This window comes from Topomyia yanbarensis, chromosome 3, assembly GCF_030247195.1.
Source record: "Topomyia yanbarensis strain Yona2022 chromosome 3, ASM3024719v1, whole genome shotgun sequence".
Lineage (NCBI taxonomy): Eukaryota > Metazoa > Arthropoda > Insecta > Diptera > Culicidae > Topomyia > Topomyia yanbarensis.
Genome location: NC_080672.1, coordinates 403,622,595 through 403,643,519, shown reverse-complemented (window position 1 = coordinate 403,643,519; position 20,925 = coordinate 403,622,595). Strand labels below are relative to the sequence as shown.

General features: G+C 39.0%; 2 protein-coding genes across 5 annotated transcripts; one reads left to right on the top strand and one right to left on the bottom strand.

Moving 5' to 3' along the window:
- The first annotated feature begins 1,955 nt into the window (after positions 1 to 1,955).
- Positions 1,956 to 17,757, top strand: LOC131688758 (E3 ubiquitin-protein ligase Bre1). 3 transcript variants are annotated; one of them, XM_058973267.1, is made up of 6 exons: positions 1,956 to 2,080; positions 2,227 to 2,653; positions 3,124 to 3,672; positions 3,730 to 5,003; positions 5,069 to 5,260; positions 16,630 to 17,757. In XM_058973267.1, exons 2-6 carry the CDS (start codon positions 2,290 to 2,292, stop codon positions 17,200 to 17,202), a joined length of 2,952 nt encoding a protein of 983 aa, XP_058829250.1. In that variant the 5' UTR covers positions 1,956 to 2,080; positions 2,227 to 2,289; the 3' UTR covers positions 17,203 to 17,757. The 3 variants fall into 3 exon arrangements, with proteins under 3 accessions (XP_058829250.1, XP_058829251.1, XP_058829249.1); XM_058973268.1 differs by having other exon boundaries at positions 2,224 to 2,653; positions 3,730 to 5,000; XM_058973266.1 differs by having other exon boundaries at positions 2,224 to 2,653.
- Positions 17,758 to 17,759: 2 nt separating this feature from the next.
- On the bottom strand, positions 17,760 to 19,853 carry LOC131688759 (tektin-1-like). 2 transcript variants are annotated; one of them, XM_058973269.1, is made up of 4 exons: positions 19,697 to 19,853; positions 19,462 to 19,636; positions 18,877 to 19,392; positions 17,760 to 18,443 (listed from the first exon to the last, which is right to left on the bottom strand). In XM_058973269.1, coding segments are annotated over exons 1-4 (1,272 nt in total). In that variant the 5' UTR covers positions 19,698 to 19,853; the 3' UTR covers positions 17,760 to 17,863. The 2 variants fall into 2 exon arrangements, with proteins under 2 accessions (XP_058829252.1, XP_058829253.1); XM_058973270.1 differs by lacking the exon at positions 19,697 to 19,853 and having other exon boundaries at positions 19,462 to 19,677.
- Between the last annotated feature and the right edge of the window lie 1,072 nt (positions 19,854 to 20,925).

The window sequence follows — 20,925 nt, the reverse complement described above, 5'->3', positions numbered from 1 at the left end:
AAACTGAATAGAACACCCACTGAAACTGCTGCTGAGGACAGCAAGTTCTAGTTTTAAAATTTTCAGTTTAATATTATAGAACTGTCAAAATTTTGAATCTAGAACTGAAACACTCCTGAACATGCCACACATGTCCTTGTCGCTTGAAAAGGGAGAAACGAACTCAGGTTAAATGCATCAAACTACCATCAACACCAAATAAAGGTGATGTGAATGGACCTGAACTATAATTCAGGTTATAGTCTAACCCGAGTTTTAATTCAATGGTTCATAACCTAGGTTCGAAACTCCCTTGAAACAAACTGTTTGACAGCCGTTGGGCTCGAACCGGAGTCAGCTCAAGGATATTCCGGACAAACCGTTACTGGTTAAACACAGTTCATAGCAGTTAATGAAAGAGAAAACTTTTCTTTTTTGTTTACTACAAACATCTGTGATTGGCGAGCAACGGTTTTTCACGAATTTCCTTTCAAAGAGAATTTGGACAGTTGGCTTTTAGCCGTAATCATATGTTTGTCGAGAATTATTATCGTTAAAAGAGTAAAAATGATTAAATTGAACAGAAATTGTGCGGCAAAGTAGAACATGTATCTGCTACACATTTGCCGTATATGTAGTTGATTATTTTTAACAAAAACAATACAGCAACCAAACCATATTTTATCATTTGTCAGAAAATGGCTCCATAAAACCTTACAAAACACCAATGACATGGAAAATGGTGCACTTCATCGATATAATGGATTCAAGATAAAAAATATTGTATGCATAAAATAAATTAACAAGCAGCCATTTTCATTCCACTCATTGAATGCTTACTAGAAGTATACCCGAATACAAATCTCGACAAACATACGATTACGGCCTAAAAGCCAACTGTCACAATCCACTTTGAATGGAAATTCCGGACAAACCGTTACATGCCAATCACAGATGTTGGTAGTAAACGAAAGAGAAAAGTTTTCTCTTTCATAAACTGTTGTGAACTGTGTTCAGCTAGTAACGGTTTGTCCGGAATTTCCATTAAAAGTGGATTTTGACAGTTGGCTTTTAGGCCGTAATCATATGTTTGTCGAGAAATGTACAGTAACAAAATCATGATTTTCACTGTGACGGTACAGTAATTTTACAATAATTTACAATAAATTCTAGTGTTATGCTACAATACAAAAACAATAAACTTTAACGTTTCCACAGCACATTTCGCGCATGTTTTTTGAAAAGGGCCAAGAAGCATATTGTCAAAATTCACTTTGAGAGGAAATTCTTAACAAGCAATTCATCGCCGATTATAAATCACAACAACAGACGAAAGATTAAACTTTTCTCTTTCATAAAATGTTAACATCCGTTCTCGGCGAACTACGGTTTGTCCGGAATTTTCTCTCAAAGTGAATTTTGACAGCATGCTTATTGGCCGTTTACAAAAAAAAACACGCGAGATTTCAATGTAAAATCGACTTTTACAGTAAAAAAGGGGGTGGTTGTGCATTTTAACATTAAAAAATCGATTTTATTTCATACATTTTTTTCTTTATAACAGTAAAATTTAATGTGATTTTACTGTATCAGTTTTTTGCTGAACAATAAAATTGATTGTTACATGAAATTTAATTGAAACTCTACTGCATCGAACAATGTTGAAACAGTAATAACTATAATATCTATTGTTTTATGATTCTTTGTAGGGTAAATGCTATTTTCAAAATTCGATTCGGATATGCTAGAAAATGCATAAAAATCACAGCAGAATAAAAGAGAAATAACATAAAATAAAAGGCATGCTAACTATGCATATTTTCATTTCTCAGTGTAGGTAGAAATAGGTTAGAAAGTTTTCAACCCTGTGTATGACAGTTGAAAATATTGAATCATCACCCCTCACAGACCGTATTTATTTGCACTGGGTTGCATTTACCGCTATGATAGCAGTGCTGCCAGCGCTTGCAGTTTCGCCCGTCTCGAAAATTATACGCTTTGTTGATGTGTCTGGGACGGTCGGCCAAGGAGAGTGTCTTTAAAACTTATTAAATTATTGTTAAAATTTAGCTGCAATCAGATTATTTATGCTACCGTTAAGGTAAGTATCAATTAAAACATTGAATATCTGCAAAACAATACAATTTTCAGCGAAAAAGTTGCGAAAACTTTTCTTCTGACATTTGCGGTTGGATCTTGAAAAATCGATATTCAAATTTTTTGCATTCCTATCGAAATCACCAGCAGACTTCAATCCTAGTTTTGTCCATCTCTGTGACCGTTTCTTGTTGAGTCACACCCAAGGACATTATGTCTAAGCGGGCGGCAGAAGACCCCGCCGGAGGGGGTGCCACTACTGGCAGTGGAGGTGGAGCTCCGCCACCAATTAAGAAAGTTCATTTCGAACCTCACCTGATTGGACCCATTTCCACCCTGGAAGAGATGGACATCAAAGTGCTCCAGTTCCAGAACAAGAAACTAGCCCAGCGCATTGAGCAGCGGGTTCGGTGCGAAGCAGAGCTTCGCCAACGGATCGAGCAGCTCGAGAAACGCCAAACACAGGACGATGCCGTCCTGAATGTGGTCAATCGCTACTGGAATCAGCTCAATGAGGACATCCGAGTGCTGCTGCAGCGGTTCGATGCGGAGACGGCCGATGAGTCGGAGAATAAGAGTGAGTATTGGTAGGGGGCGATGTTCCGGGTATTTTTACAGGTTGGTTGAGTTTTCAGAATTTTTCATGTTATTATCGACTTGAAATTTGTATATTGAAACCAGATTCTGTCAAAAGTCACAATCAAATCTACTATTTCAAACAATTATTTTGCTTGCTTATTTTGTTTTCTATATGAACACAAACTATACCCATGTCCCATGTCAGTCCCATGTTACATGGGATTTCCTAACTACATGGGATTGATTTTGGCAAGATAATGGTGGACTGCCAAAAACGAAGTTTTATTGTAACATCCGTTTCTTTCTGTTAATGTTATACTAATAAGGAAATGTTTACTATTAAAATAGTGACGAATTCTAATGACCTTTCAGAAGAAGAGTGATTATCTTAAGTTTTCTGTTACGAAAGCGAGAAATATATTCGCAAATGTAAGCGTGTGCAAATCTAAATTTTCCTTTACTTCCTAGACGAAAACGAGGTTACCACGTCCTTCCTGATGCAGCTTTCCACCTGGGACAAGGAGGAGCTGGATGACAAGTTAGCTAATAGGGTTCAAGTATCCAAGCGGGCCGTGGCAAAAATTGTCCAGGTTTTCGATCGTCTCATGCAGCGTAACGAGAAAATAACGCTTGCCATGAAAGGCGAATCCGAAGATCCGGACGCCCAAGTACCGGATATTGATGAAACTCTACGACAGAGCTATACAGAGGTTATGGCCGAGAATCGTAATTTGCTAACTCAGAACACTTTGCTTCACGAGAAGTTTCATACAATTTCGCTAAAAATGAGCGAAATTCAGGATATGCTGAATGGTAAGGATACGGAATCGGCTGAATTGAAGAACCAGATTGATGATTTGCAATATGAGCTGGAAAAGGTGCGCTGCAGGAATGACAAATTGGAGAACCATTTAGCCGAAGCTATTGAGAAGTTGAAGGCGTACCATCAGCTACATGGTGATATTTCAAGTTCGGACAAGGACAAGCATTCGTCGTCGACAACTAGCAGTGCTAAAGGTACGATCCAAAGCTAATCAATTTTTAGTCACTTTATTGATAATTGTTAATTTGCAGGTGGTTCCATGACCAGCGTGGCCGCCCAGCATTTGGAAGATCTTCAAAAGGAACTCGAGGAATACAAAGAACTGGCTAATAATCGACTCCAGGAACTAGACAAACTTCATCTGCAACATCGGGAAGCACTGAAGGAGGTGGAAAAGCTGAAGATGGACATTCGCCAGCTGCCGGAATCAGTGATCGTAGAGACGACCGAGTACAAGTGCCTCCAGTCGCAATTTTCCGTGTTGTACAATGAATCGATGCAGATTAAGACACTGCTGGATGAGAATCGTAACCAGCTTCAGACGAGTAAGAATCAACATTTACGACAAATTGAGATGATGGAGAGTGAAGAACTGATCGCCCAGAAGCGTGTCCGCAGCGACATGATACAGATGGAAGATGTACTATCGCAGATCCGCAAAGAGTACGAAATGTTAAGGATCGAGTTCGAACAAAATATGGCGGCAAATGAACAGACGGCTCCCATTAACCGCGAAATGCGTCATCTAATTACGTCACTACAAAATCATAATGGTCAATTGAAAGGAGAAGTACAGCGATATAAGAAAAAGTACAAGGAAGTGTCAGCGGATAACGCAAAGTTGCGGAAAGAACTGGAGGAAGTGACTTTAAAATTGACAACACTGCAGGAACAGCAGCAAGCGGATATTAAGAAGGAAAGCGAGCAGTCTGCGGCAGCTTCCGGGATTAAGGAAGAGCCAGGTGCATGTGATGGTTTGAGTTCTGTGAAGGATGAAAATTCAGACGATCCTAGCTTAGGCGCCCTTAAATCGGAATCTGGCGAAGAAGGCGATGGTTGCGATCCAAACGGGGTCAAAAAGGAAGAAATCGGCCCGGACGGGAAACCGATTAAGGTGGAAGCACCGGGAACTCCGAAAGGTGATAAAGATCAACGGGCGAAAAGTGCAGAGTCGGATCTGGTAAGGGATTTGCGCAATCAAATCAAAAAGGCACTCAATGATCAGAAAGAGATGAAACTGCTGCTGGACATGTACAAAGGTGTTTCGAAGGAACAACGAGACAAAGTTCAGCTGATGGCTTCCGAAAAGAAAAAAGGTGCCGAAATTGAAGATTTGAAAAATCAAATGAAAAAGCTTCAGGAAAGTAAGCGAGAGGATCGGAAGAAGCTGGCCGATGAAGAAGCACTTAGGAAAATTAAGCAACTCGAGGAGCAGAAGTACGAACTGCAGAAACAGGTTCAAAATCAAAAGCAGCCAGACAGTGCGTGGAGCGGCGGCTATAGGCCGTTCGTAGGATCCCATGTAGTACAGAAGCCAAACAATTTTACCAAAATCATACTGGCAATAATCGGAGCTATTTTGTTTTGCAGGAAGAGGAAGCACTCCTCAACGAGATGGAAGTGACCGGTCAGGCGTTTGAGGATATGCAGGAGCAAAATTCTCGATTAATTCAGCAGTTACGGGAGAAGGACGATGCCAACTTTAAGCTGATGTCCGATCGCATCAAGGCCAACCAGATGCACAAGCTGCTACGGGAGGAGAAGCAGGTGCTGGAAGATCAGGTACGTTTCGGGTATGCTTAGTGGACGTAAAGGTAATCCGTTTAACTGCAGTCACAAAAAGGTTTTGAGGTTCTAGACCAAGTACGAACCAATTTAATAGAAGGACGATGTTGTATCAGACTGTTCCATACTTGTCACGTCGTTGGAGATTTAAAGGGTGTAAGGTCTAGGATTCATTCCTAGCAAGCGAAAGGAACTGTAATGCATTGTTTGTTAGTTAGTTGTTTAGTAAGTCTTCGAGTACACGATCAAATCTTGTTAAGTTTATGGGTTTCAAAAACTCTGGGCTACTGAGAATTACCGACCTATGTTTTCTAAACAAAAGGCAATTTGAGCTCTAACCTGCTGGCTGTAGGTGTTTTTCAACTAGAAAGTTCTTGGATTTTTAACAATATTACATATTTTTTGATTTTACATTCCCTTGACCATTAAATGCATACTGTTGCCATTTGACAATATACTGAATTTTGTGATACAAATGCTCAACAAGAGGTATAGATCGTATCCATCCAGAAAAATTAGTACTAAAGAAAAATGAAATTCATGCATTTAAGGGTTAAGTTCTAATCTGTTCAACAATCCTGGAGAATTTAGAACGTAAGCAACATTGAGAGCATCTCTTTGTTTACTTTCTCTTTCGATTACCACGATGACACCGTACCAATTTGCACAAATTTGGTTCTCGCAATTTTATGGTTCATCCTCCTCCATAAACCGTTCTCATGTACACCGCCTAAAATTGTTCTCAACACTCCTTTCGAATACTACGACCTCTTTGAGCATTTTCCACGTTTCGTGCTCGTAGAGTACCACCACATTTGTACATAGGTGGTGAAGCTTCCTGGATTGCAACGTTTTATGGAAACTATAGTAAGCTCGACGTCTGGAGATAATGCACTTTCCGATCTCCCGGCTGCTATTGTACGCATTTACCTATGAGCCTGCGTAGATGAATTCGTCGACCGCTTCATACTCATTTCCGTCAGCCAGCATGTGCTTCGTCTTAGACTCGTTTATCTTCAATCCTACTGGTGCTGATTTGAGTTTCAGCCTAGTATACAAATTTGCTGCCGTCACCATGCTTCGACCGATTATATCTACTTCGTCAGCGAAGCACACGAACTACCCAAACCTCGTGAAAATCGTGCCCCACAAGTTGAACCTCTCTCTTCGCATCACATCCTCTAGCAGGCAGAACAGTTCATCGTCATATCTTGGTCCCCTGCGTTATTCGAACAGGCCCGAAATCCATCCATTGTAGTCTGAATCAGTCTTATCGACTTCCCGGGATATCCGTTCTTTTCCAAAATTCTCTATAGCTCTACACAAACATAACAAATTGTGCGTTGGGTCCTGATATTCATGATATTTTTGGAGGATTTGCCGTAAGGATTTGGTCAGTTGATCGAAGGGAACAGTATAAAAAGGAGGCGAGGAGAAATTCTGATATCGTTCGATGTGACTGCTTAATCCCAAACGTACCATCAGCTGACGCCTTGACAAATATTTGATGACATCTGGAACGAAGCTGCATACTACCCTACCAAGCCGAAGTTTACCTTTTTCAAGTTTAGAGGGAAGTTCTACAAGCTACCATTTGGTCTCAGCATGGGCAACAAGCTCTCGCCTCTACTGTCAGACGTCTTCTTGGGTGACTTCGCTTAGGCAAAGAAAAGCTCTTCCCTCGAGTTTGGAGATGGTATGTGGACGATATTTTCGCAGCTGTGAAAGAACGCTACCTAACTTAGATTCTTGATATGTTAAACTCCCGCCACAGCACACGGTAGAGAACGGAATAGAAGGAAAATTGTCGTTTCCGGACCTGCTGGTTACCAGCGGACAAAAAACAAATTCGGGAGTTACCGTAAACCGACATCCACAGACCGATGCATAACTTCCGCGTCCAACAATTTCGGCGCTCAAGAACGAACAGTTGTCCATTCCATAGTCCATCGTCTGTTCAATGTACCGATGAAAAATGAAAACATCAAGGCCGAAGGTAATAAATATACCCTAAAACACCATGCCCGTTGGCACGTTGGTCCAGTAGCTAGACTTGTCCATATTGCTTCAAATTTGGTGCAAGTACTCCTGGTGGGACTAGGAATCGAATCAGGGGTGGGCCGATAGGAGTCATTTTTTTTCTGTCACTCTAGTGTAGACACTACATCTCCTTAGTAATTAAATCTTTTATAATTATAACTACATTCATATACTGAAAAATCATTCAATTAACAAGAATTCTTAGTTTGATTTTTGGATCCACGATGCCATATTGATGTTGCTTTAGTTCTGTCATCATCCTGTTAACGGATTTGATGGAAAAGATGTTTTTTACATGCCTGTCCTACTCAACTCCTGTTGCCATGTTTTTCACCTTCAATCTTGTTCCCGTTCTTTTCAGCAGCATATGAGAGTACACAAGGATTGAAATTTGTTACCAATTTGTTTCGTTGGTGGTATTCTCAATAACTACATGATCAACACACTTGAATATTTAGCCTACTTTTTGATATCTCCAAACGCTTTTCCTTTGTTTGTCAGAAATTCGGGATATCCGTTCTTTTCCAACATTCTCTATAGCTCTACACAAACATAACAAATTGTGCGTTGGGTCCTGATATTCATGATATTTTTGGAGGATTTGCCGTCAGGATTTGGTCAGTTGATCGAAGGGAACAGTATAAAAAGGAGGCGAGGAGAAATTCTGATATCGTTCGATGTGACTGCTTAATCCCAAACGTACCATCAGCTGACGCCTTGACAAATATTTGATGACATCTGGAACGAAGCTGCATACTACCCTACCAAGCCGAAGTTTACCTTTTTCAAGTTTAGAGGGAAGTTCTACAAGCTACCATTTGGTCTCAGCATGGGCAACAAGCTCTCGCCTCTACTGTCAGACGTCTTCTTGGGTGACTTCGCTTAGGCAAAGAAAAGCTCTTCCCTCGAGTTTGGAGATGGTATGTGGACGATATTTTCGCAGCTGTGAAAGAACGCTACCTAACTTAGATTCTTGATATGTTAAACTCCCGCCACAGCACACGGTAGAGAACGGAATAGAAGGAAAATTGCCGTTTCCGGACCTGCTGGTTACCAGCGGACAAAAAACAAATTCGGGAGTTACCGTAAACCGACATCCACAGACCGATGCATAACTTCCGCGTCCAACAATTTCGGCGCTCAAGAACGAACAGTTGTCCATTCCATAGTCCATCGTCTGTTCAATGTACCGATGAAAAATGAAAACATCAAGGCCGAAGGTAATAAATATACCCTAAAACACCATGCCCGAGCAAAATCGAACATCAAAATTACAAGTAGAATTCATATTTTGATAGCATTAAATTTGTAATCTTGTTTTGCTATCAGTTATAGATTTTTAAAATATGACATCAAATTTTGATCTCATTTTGCTATACTTGTTTCTTAGAAGAAATTACTATGTTTATCTTTCTTTGGTAAAGCATCAAAGTGAATACATATTTTGTAATCAAAGAAATTTCAGTACCTCTATGACCTTTCAATTTACTCTCACTGATAGCAGAATTAGTTTTCTATTTGATGTTATAGGACAATTTTGCTACTCTCCATTTTGATCTGTTAACCGTTAAAACAACAACTTGAGTAATAATTTACCGAACATCACAACATCAAGTTTAGTTTTCAATTTGTTGTCAGACTCTGCTCGGGTGGTTACCAAGTCGCATAAAAGATCGGTAACACGATGAAAGGCCTAACCTTAAGGACAAGGCTCCAACCGATAAAAAATCGGGTATCTACCAAATCCCCTGCAAAGATTGTCACGCAATATTCATCGGTCAAACTGGCCGAAAACATGCTGTTGAGCACGAAAGAGCAAATGACTCCAGTGGGGCGGATCACAGTATAGCCCACAATCACACAATAGACTGAGACAGCGCAAAACTCGTGAAAAATGTACGGAAAGTTACACACCTAAATGCGTGGGAGTCCATGTACATAGTCAATGCTTAACATACGCTTATGAACCAGGACGACGCGCCTATATCATTGTAATAGTTCAGACCCAAGACGTCATATATGACCGAGAGTAACTCACTGAATGATGATTTATTAACAATCCATTTCTACTGGATCATATGTGTAGACTAGATTGCCCAGAAAAATAATGAATTTTTGAAAACTCAATCGGCCCATCTCTGACCTTCAAATTTGGTGCTAATACTCCTAGTCCCACCAGGAGTACTTGCACCAAATTTGAAGCAAATCGGACAAGTCTAGCTACCAGACCAACGGGCCTGAAGTTTGTATGGGATTTTTCCACAATTTGCATGGAGAAAATCCACTAACTCGCATTTTTGTCGCTAGGTGGCACTGTATGCATCGTATTATCACTGTAAGTGAAAATAAGAAAGATAACTTAATTGTCTACAACTTCGTCGAAGACTGCTAGTGAATCCGGCTTTGTTAAAAGAAATTAAACTTTTAACGAAGTGATGTCTGAGTCAGTTTTGCATGGGGCCTAGCAGTGCATGGTTGTGTATCAGTACTCGTTTCCCACGAACTATGCATTTTTGTGAAATAATCGATAGGTTTAGCCCAATGATATTTTCAGAAGAATTGTAACACATAATACGAGTTATATTTTGGTTGAAAATTTTTAGTTCCAACTGTGACCGCATAGAGGGCGCCAACACTAACTTTTCATTGAAGAGAGATAGAATATCAAGATGTTCGGAAGAATTATTGCAAAATGTCTATTCTACAACTTTGCGGAAGATACCTAATTTCTATCTCTGTTGGTTGAGAAGTTAGTGCTGGCGCCCTCTAAGTGTAAAATGTGGAGCTAAAATGTTCTAACTAAAACATGGCTCGTATTATTTACTACAATTCTTCTGAACATAACATAGAGCTAAATCTTACGGTTATTTCAAAAAAATGTTTAGTTCGCGCAGTAGATACAGAACACTAGATTAGGATTGTCGCTGGTGTTCCCATTGTTTTCGTCTCGGAACATATTTGTTTTGCTTTCGGTATATATCTGTCAAGGTATCGAAAGTCTCTCTATTTAAAAAGTCTTTGGTCCGCACTTTTGGTACACGCAGAAAAATATGGCCTGCTTGTAACCACAAACCGTTTAGTTGAACTTAAAATTAGTAAAATGCAGAGTTTACCTTTTATATTTCAGTCTCGTTTATTCTACTGTGATTTTTATGCAATCAAAACCGAAAATGTCCAATGCATAAAGTTTACAGCAGAATAAACAATAGGCAAACAGAAAAATGATGTGATATCTGTTATGGAACAAATTTCTATGTGGCATACTATTATAATTTCATTAATTTTCACATGGTATCTATGCGTGACAGATAATTTTTATGTTCTACTACAAATTGCAAAAAATTATGTGTGAAATCAATATATTCAATATAACGAATTTTCTCGGTGTAAATTTTCGACTGTTATTGTTATGAAATGAAAGAGTTTGTATATACCGCACAAGGAAATGAAAGTTCATCAAAATTCAGTACAGGTTTAGATAATTTGTGCATTCTAATTAGTGAGAATACATCAGCCAATAATGGCCATTGTGTTGGTGGCTAAAAGGAACAAAAATGATTCGTCGCTATGAAACGACGATAGAGGATTATTTTTTTGTTTTTTTTATTTGGTCTATTTGACAGGTATATCCCGGAATCAAAACAATGATGTTCCTACCACTGATGCCTGCGACAATCCTAATCTAGTGTTCTGTATCTACTGCTCGCGCGAATCGAGTACTGATACACAACCATGCACTGCTAGGCCCCATGCAAAACTGACTCAGACATCATTTCACTAAAAGTTTAATAACTTCTTTTAACAAAGCCGAATTCACTAGCAGTCTTCGGAAAAGTTGTAGACAATTAAATTATCTTTCTTATTTTTACGAGTTAGTGGGTTTTCTCCACACGCAGAAGAATCAGGCCTTTTGAATCAACAAAACGTTTTGTTGAATCTAAAACGTGGCGAATGACTGTTTCAAACTGAAATGGGCGTTTTTCAAAAGCATGTGTTTGGTTTAGTTCAACAAATACTTCTGTTTACATTTTAAATAGAAACATTGTTGAATCAAAATAAAATTTGTTAGATCTAACTGATTCCTTTGTTAAAAACCAACAGAATCTTTGTTTAATTTCAACTAAATTTGAGTTGTTCTCTCCTTTGGTTGATACAAAAGATTAATTTTTTTTTCTTCAAACTTGTTTGTTCGGTTAAACTTAACATGATTTTGTTGTTTCAAACAACATATTTGTTGAAACTATTGAAAAGCCAACAAATGAATTAGTTGGTAATTTAAACCAACAGTATTGATTGAATCAAACCTTAATCTTATTTGTCACTATATCAAACGAGAAAATTGTTATTTAAAACCAAAATTTGTTTATTTTTACTATTTTTTTACTGCGTGCATGTAAATCCCATACAAACTTCAGGCACGTTGGTCCAGTAGCTAGACTTGTCCATATTGCTTCAAATTTGGTGCAAGTACTCCTGGTGGGACTAGGAATCGAATCAGGGGTGGGCCGATAGGAGTCATTTTTTTCCTGTCACTCTAGTGTAGACACTACATCTCCTTAGTAATTTAATCTTTTATAATTATAACTACATTCATATACTGAAAAATCATTCAATTAACAAGAATTCTTAGTTTGATTTTTGGATCCACGATGCCATATTGATGTTGCTTTAGTTCTGTCATCATCCTGTTAACGGATTTGATGGAAAAGATGTTTTTTACATGCCTGTCCTACTCAACTCCTGTTGCCATGTTCTTTTCAACAGCATATGAGAGTACACAAGGATTGACATTTGTTACCAATTTGTTTCGTTGGTGGTATTCTCAATAACTACATGATCAACACACTTGAATATTTAGCCTACTTTTTGATATCTCCAAACGCTTTTCCTTTGTTTGTCAGAAATTCGGATAGTTATTTATCTTTAAATATATTCTAAATGTTTGAAAATATCCTATTCTAAGCATGTGCAAGAAAGAAAAGCACCCCATAATGTTAAATTCGAATAATATTTTAACTATAAAACTCGATCAATTTGTTGTTCAGTTGCACCTGTGTCTACGATGAACTTTATTTTGATTCCACCTACGTCAACAGCAATTACTGGTGCTTTTCTCCTACGAGGTTTTCTTGCTTGACTCCACAAATAAGTATTCTGGCGTTGTGAAAGTGTACGCCAAGAGGTCTTCTTGAACTTGAAAACGAAGGACTTCACCCAGTCAATCCACTGAGTACCGTAAACTGGGGTGACATTGATCACTTTTCGAAGTAATCATTACATATTTTTAGACGCAACACATTTTTTTCAAGTTTAATATTTTTAAAACATGTACTGATGTATGGAGAACAAGATTGGATGGTTTTACCTAAAATTGTCCGCTTACAGCTAAAATGTACAGCTTTTTCCTAAAATGTTTTCAAGTTGAAGTACGTTTTCGTATTCCGGGGTGACTTTGATATCCTGCATGTTCACCTACATTAAGGTATTGATGTCAATGTTTTTCATTCAAATGTTTGTTTAAACTAATTCTGAAAAGATACTCACTGTTAAATAGATGTTAATTGGTATTACACAAAGTATTTCAATGTACTGTAAAACTCGAGTAACCAAAATTCGTATAATTTGTGTCCAACTAGAATAAAAGATTCTGAAAACCTTTAAAACTACTAAAATTGTTTTATGTCAGTGCTTTATCAATGTACAAAAAGCTTCATCCATTTTAGCACGTTGGAATATTGAACAATAAAACAAATATTCCGAATTTTAGCTTAAAATAATTTGAAATAATTGCCAACTAGTTTCACAAAAAAATGTATTTAAAATAAACAAACTCCTAAAACTAAATTTGGCACATCCCAATCTAAAGGAAAACAAAAACTCGCTTGTAATTTATTTCTCTTGCTCAAATCTGAGATTTATTTGTTTTATAAAAAATAGACACTTAACGAAGCTTCGTAATAATAAGGTAAAGTCAAATTTCTTTTTTTGTTGTTTTTGTAGCCAAAAACCGAACAATATACTCACAAAGTATAACAAATCAGTATTTTATAAGTTTAGAGTAAAAATCTTTTCAAATTAAAATGATTCGATGGACTATTCTGGTTTAATGAGCGATCTACGAAAAAAGTTTCGAGTGATCAAAGTCACCCCGATGATCAAAGTCACCCCGGTTTACGGTATTACGAAGAAAATACCTGCGGGCAGAAGCACCATTGCCGTTTTTCGGCTTCCAATTCGCGCAGTTCTGTTTAATTTTGAGGGTTGTTCATGTCTAATATGGCATATTTCGTAAAAAAAAATGTTGAAAAATAATTCAGATATAGGATAATGAGTCTATTTCCCACTTATTTCCACGATCGCCAGCCATCACATCACATGAATTCAATTTAAAGCCATTGATTAGAACGGTGTCTTTCATCTTTGATAAATGTGTTGGCTCAAATGGCAGGGCGATAACTGGAGTGTTCTTTGCTTTCAAATGAAATTTCTGAATAACGAAGCGAAGCAGCTAATTTATACGCATATCATTATTGTAGGACGATATTGTAGATCGCATAAAACTCGGCATGAAGATACACAGCATCAGTTACAGCCGGTATCCGACAAAAAATTGTCTTATCATCGACGAAGATGATGTCGGTTTGTGGGAAATTGATATTGACACCATTATAATTGACGCCATTATAATAGAGGAGATATACTTAATATAGAGAAATTGGGCAGACAAACAGTTCATGATGCTGATATGAAGCTGCCTTACATCGAGTTAAGAACGTGACCAACGAAGCACTAGAAAGCAGTAATGATTATTATTTACTATGCTATAGCGATTTATTATCTCCCTGAGATTTGTCATTTTAATCTTTGGGGAAGGGGGGAGGATTGCTTCTCTACTCTTCTGACCATCACATCACATGATTTGCTATTCGGAGTATGTATAACAAACATAAAGATGTGACACACGGTGCTAAAAGCGCACTACAATCCTGCCAATCCTATTTTTCATTGGATTGTCTGCTCTAAAGATATCACCAAGGGGCCGTTCATAAATGATGTCGCGTATTGACAGTTAGGGTTTTAACCTTAAGGTCATTCACCTCTTCGGGTAGAAAAATCCCTTATGAAAAATTTCTAACGGGGTCGGGTTCGAGCCCAGGTGCGCTGTGTACAAGGCAATCGATTTACCAACAACGCTACGCCTACCGCTCTCAAACAAACAAAATTCCATAACGAATTTCGTATAACATCTATAACAGAGCAGTAGGAATAAGGCCAAGTATCCTCTGGGTCGTACAAAACTAAGAAGCAACATCAATTTAGGCCCAGAGAACAGACGTCCAGCGTACATCCAAAAATAATGATGATGTTACCATCAGAGGTGGTTCTGTCGTTGTTCCGTTTAGTGCGTGGGTTTTACTGAATTGACAGTGGACCACACAATCGATGTCCAAGTGATCGAAATATTTATATTGAGATATGCCAGTATAGTGGCCGTAATGTTCTAGCCGCTAGGGATATTTGTTCTAATGGCAAAACAAGTTTTAGTAGTTTGTTCGAACCTGGATATCTGTTCTCTGTGACTTAGTTTTAATATATTAAAACATTAAATTATTTCTGATTTTTTTTTTTTTTTGAGGTCGCTAGCCGTGCATTGAAGAATGCCTAAAACTCTGAACTAGGCCCCGTCGAGTCCAGTCTGTCATCTGTCCGTCTCGTCCTGTCGTGTCTGGGGCTTCCAGGTTACATGCATGCACCAGACGAGACTAGCTTATGTCAGCTTAATTGTGCACTGGTTTCGTAGAATCGAGGCGATCATCGAAATGGTAGATCCTACGAGTGAATGCACTTGGCCCAGTTACCTGTCGAGCATTTGTATATTTGCGTGTGTGAATGTTTACGTGTGTATGGGAAGTGTTGCATGTTGAGATATGTGTGTTACCTGTAAATAATATGTTAATACAAATATGCATGATGTTAAAATAAGACATGTGTAATATGCTACTTACAGTTTGTTGTTCGTTCCTACTTATCTGATTCAATTGAGTATGAAAGTACATCTCAATTTTTCTAAAACCTGGCGACGTCTGATGGCAGCAAATAGTCATTGTTGACAGCAATGTTGCCCTTTTATGTTAAATTATTTCGGAGAAGTCATCAGAGGAATATGACGCATGAGATCGAAAATAAATAAAATAAAATAAAGAGTAGAGTTAGTACTGTTATTGAATATTAATTGAACAACACATGTACCATGCAATAAAACTACTTGGAATCGTCCAAATGCCAGAAAATGATATATATTTACCATTAACGATAATTAACTCCGTTAGAAGTTTCTCATGCTATGCTGGACGGGAATGGATGATTGACGTGCATCGGTAAATCAATCGTACCTTCATTTATCCAATCCGAATGAATCGAATCGAATGCACGAATTGAACACCAGTAAAAAGTAACCAACGAATCCCAAGAAGGATCACCCACTATTCCATCATATAAGCCAGTTCTGCATCCATTCCCTGGTCCATATGTCACAAATACTCAGACGCCCACATACACAGATAGACACACGACTAGCACACAATTGTACACTAGTACCAAAAACTACAATTATTACAACACAACTAATAGGGTTCTACTGTTATTTTTTTTTTAATGCGCCTGTGCACGTTGCCGAGGTCGACCGATAAATCGACACACAATGACTTCCACTGCGAGCCGTGCTCACAAAGACTGCCGTTAAGCTGTTGAACAATGTCTGCAAACACAGCCCACAGAAAAAGTCAATCCACGGCGACCCGCCAATCGGCCACGCCAGTGTGCACAGGTTCTTAGTTGACTGTTAGATTGGGCTGGTGCAGAGTATGAAAAAACACAAAACATAAAAAAGACCCATAAGCCCTCTCGGTCTCCTCAATGCACCACTATCGAGGCGCAATGCAATAACCATCCTAAAGCAGGTGTCTGCTCAAATATGCTTGAAGATGTTTGCAATACCGTCAAACCCGTCAACCTAGGAGAGGGAATATATTAAAACTTTAAATTATTTCTGATTATCAAACAAAACAATCATTAATACACACTATAACAGGAATAATAACTGGCAGAATATTTGCAGGGAAATAAGTATTTACGGACATTATTGTTACCAGTGCTCTCTGATTTATTTAGAACCAGTGTTTACTTGGCCGACAGTTGCCACTTCGATTTTGCAAATTTTGTCTCGCGGGACGGACCGAGATCCTCTAAGCTATAAGCTGCAGTCCCATCAGCCCGCTAAAAAAAAGATTCATCATTTCAATCATGTTAATCCTTTGCCGTTCTAGGTCACAACGCGCGACAGCCAGATCGAGGCGATGCATGTCGTATTACGCAAACTGGAGGAGAAGGAACGAATCCTGCAGAACACGGTGACCACCATCGAGAAGGAACTGGTCGCCCGCCAGCAGGCGATGGAGATGCACAAACGCAAGGCCATCGAGTCCGCCCAGTCGGCAGCAGATCTGAAACTTCACCTTGAAAAGTACCACGCTCAAATGAAGGAAGCTCAGCAGGTGGTCGCGGAGAAGACAAGTTCCCTGGAAGCCGAAGCGTACAAGACTAAGCGGCTGCAGGAGGAACTGGCGCAGTTTAAGCGCAAAGCCGAACGCATGAAGAAAATCGAAATGTCCGGCACTACGATCGACGAGGTTATGCTGGAGGAAATTCGCGAATACAAGGAAACCCTTACCTGTCCTTCGTGTAAGGTTAAGCGAAAGGATGCCGTTCTGTCCAAGTGTTTCCATGTTTTCTGCTACGATTGCCTGCGAACACGATACGAAACCCGCCAGCGCAAATGCCCCAAGTGCAACTGTGCCTTCGGGGCCAATGATTATCATCGGTTATATTTGTCAACGTAAAAAGGTTAGTTTGCATAAATGTATCGCTAACCGAAAACTCCTTATTATTTATGGATGCATAGAGATTTTAGTATTTTGTTTCTGTTTTTTTTCAATCATGTTTTCCATTTTATGATAATTTCTCTACAAAAGCACGTAGCTAAGTATTCATCTATATGGAAAATTGGTAAAATTAAAATAGTCTACTCTTTCAATTGACAATGTGGGTATCTCTTTTTTGAGATACGATACAACGTTCGAAATGTTCAAAAAAACCATGCGTCATTCGTTATCGAATGTGCGCAAAACAGCGTTTAGTCGTCAGTACTGTTTTCATAGCTATGGATGGTATTAAGCTTTCTTATCCATTTTGAGTTATAGTCCAATGGATCCGATTTGTAGTGTAACTTAGAGACTATCAAATTTCCTTGTTAAAAATAATATCCCCTTCGAAGCATTTCTAAATAACTGAAACTCAACCCCCGAAAAATCAATCACTCAAAAACTAGACTACCCGAAATGTTTTATTATTTTATAATCAAAACTGCATAGATAAATAAATCCATAAAACGTGAAGCTGGCCGAAACTCCTAAGCTCATTGCCACGAAAGAAATCCTAATGCAGAACACCTCACTAAATACCACTAATGTGCAATTTTCGCTAAACTCTTTCGATGCCATTTCAAAAATTTTGAAAATTCAAACTCTCCCTCAATGTCATACAGTCCGCCTCATCAATCTTGAGGGAACTGGTCTTTAGATTGATCTCATCTTCCTGCATTACCTGGGTGTTCAACAGATACCGCAACGTCGCCCTCGATTGCACCAGCATTTGGTCTAGCTTAGAGACATTTTCCCGCAGTGCAGCCATTTCCTTTTTCAAACTATTGTACACATTATCCTTGCACAGCTCCATTCCGGGTCGGTGAGCTCGGTTAGCCATCCGCATCTGGGCCAGCGCAACGTAGCCCTCCTTTTCGGCTATTTCCATCTCCAGTTTGGTCACGTTTCGCGTCAATTCGTTAACCTGGCGTGTCGTTTCCTTGTGGACGTTTTCTAGCTTGACCTTAGTGTAGCGCATTTCGGAGATTCGCTTCGCAAAGGCCGCATTTGTACGTTCCACCTGCTGGCGAATGTCTTCGGCAGCCTGTTTTAATATCTGGTCGATGTAGGAGCGTAGCGTTTGTGCTGAATTAATTTCCTTGGCAGTGTTTTCAATGTTGGCGTTAGTTACGCGTATCCACTCGGGGTCGGTGTTGTTGCTGGAAAGGAAGAAGGCGTGATTTACGTATTATAACTGGTAGGATAAAAGAAAACAATGTAATGCTTCAAATGATACAATGATGTCAAATTAGGGATTTACGTGATGACAGTGAACAACGTTGCTTAATTTTTGTCGAATGTCGAAGTTAATCGCCAGCTCGAAATTTTTTGAAATGTGTTAAATGGTGTCCGAAAACATGAAGCATACTGCCTATAATTGCGACTCGGTCCATGTTGATAAGATAAATCTTGCAGAACATGGTACAAATTTGCAATTATTGGCAGTAAAGTGCTTCAAAGTAACACGCCATCAGTTTACGGATGTGGTCTGTCGCTTGATCAGAATATACCCAAACAACTTGTTCCTTCATCGTCCCATACTCAATATTGGATCGGATCTACAGCATTTTAATAACAAAGTTCAACACTTACTAGGGATCCAGCGGGACCGTTCCATCATACACCTTCATTCCCATCTGGTTGTGCCGCAATTCGATGTTCTTCTCGTCGATTTGCACCGATTTTCCCTTGTTGGATAAATCACGATCCAGCAAATAGATCGTCGCTCTGAGTCGTCTCAGCTGTTCAACGCCTTCGTCCATCAACTTATGCAGTAACTCGATGGAGCCATTAATGACTCCTAATTCCCGTTTTAACTCTTTGTCTACTTCGTCGAACACTAGATCGACACCCTGTCTCATTTCCCGCATTATGATACATTTTTGACAGATGGGAAGAGCAATTTCCCTCAAAGTATTGATAGCATCCAGTGTCCTCCGTTTGTACACCTTCAGCGCTTCCTCCTCGACATGGGCATCCTTTTTTTGTTTCGTTAGCTCGTCTAGCCGGAACTTAATATCGGAGATGCGTTCCTTCAGCCGAAAGTCGGATTCATTTTTGTTTAGCTCGGTGGTGAACTTGGTTTCATCGATCACTCGTTCACTTTCACTTAATCCGATGAAAAACGGGAGAAAGTTAGAAATATAGGTCGCATGGCTTTTATAATGGATGTCTTACCAGATGACCCGTTCCGCTAGGGTTTGCTGGTTGACGGAGAATATGTTCTTGGTGCGATTGTTCAGGTCCCAGTCACGCGGCGTATATTTGGGACGCACTGGCGGAAAAATTACCAGGTTGTGATCAGCCAGACAATAATTGGACATGGTTTGCTTCCGGAAAGAAACTCGTTGCACTAGAAAGAGTTCGAGGTAAGTGAAAACTGTAACCGGGAAAGCAATCGATATCAACAAACTGGACAAAATGTGATGTGGTTGCTATGGTACTCCGCTTGGTCGACTTTCTGACTGATTTTGTGCTTTCCGAAAGGTAGATTTATTGTAGGAACGCCCACATAAAAAAAGCTTTTTTACGTAAGGTACATGCTTCCTTGCCTCATCTCAACCCCCTATTATTCCTGTCTATATGAATTTATTAGAGTCGGATTACTACATTGAATGAATTCATCGCTTGTAACTGAGAACTATGTATTTATTTTAATGAATGTATCAAAAATATTATTTGCAGAATTTAGTTTAAGTACACACAGTTGGAATTGTCAATCCGTGGGGTGAACGGAGAACAGGTGCGGTATGCAAACTAGGCTCGATGGCGGATCCAAGACTAAGACATAGTGTCTCGATCATATACATTTGGAACATCACATGTTTCAAACTGTTCTCAACTCCCATTCGACAGCTCTCACAACGCCACTTGGTAAGGCCAAATTGGTGTTGAGGGGGGTCAATTAAGGTTGTCTGACGTTTTCTTGATGGTCACATCATTAGCTTTTTTTTCTTCGTTTTTTTTATAAAATGTGCGGTTGGGGTAAATTGGCGCTGAAGCACGCGGGGTAGGTTGGCGGTACTATTTACAATGCAGAAATAGTCATCAAAAATTTTAATTTCTGCAGCTCACTCCAATGTAAAAGAATCTTATCCTTGTGTATCTCGTCATTGCAGAGTACATTTACTTCAACCAATTGCCTGAAGAATTTCGAAATTTGCTGTTTTTACCCAATTTTCATCGTTGGAAGAGCTGTGTCGATTTTTCCTTGAAAATATGTATACTTCTCGACAGTTTTCTAAAGCTGCGTCTTTGTTCTAATAAACATTTTGAGATAACAATTAATTTTGCATTTAGAGACCTGTTAATCATCAATATCGGTTGAAAAGCGCAAGAATTTTTCAATATTTGCCTAATTGAAAACTTGCTCGCATGAACTTTTACCGGGATAGACTCATTTCTTGAGCGTTTTTTCAAAACGTCATATCTGCAATAAGTTACTCTCTGTTTATACTTTCTCTTTCGATGTTTACGGCGTCACTATAACACTTTTCACTTATTTTACAGTACAGATCGAAAGACGGTGGTTTTAGCTAGCATATTATGCAAAGAGCTGAGGGATAAATGTTAAAGTGACCGAATTATTAACAGAAGAGAAAGTAAACAAAGAGAGTAACTCATTGCAGATATGACGTTTTG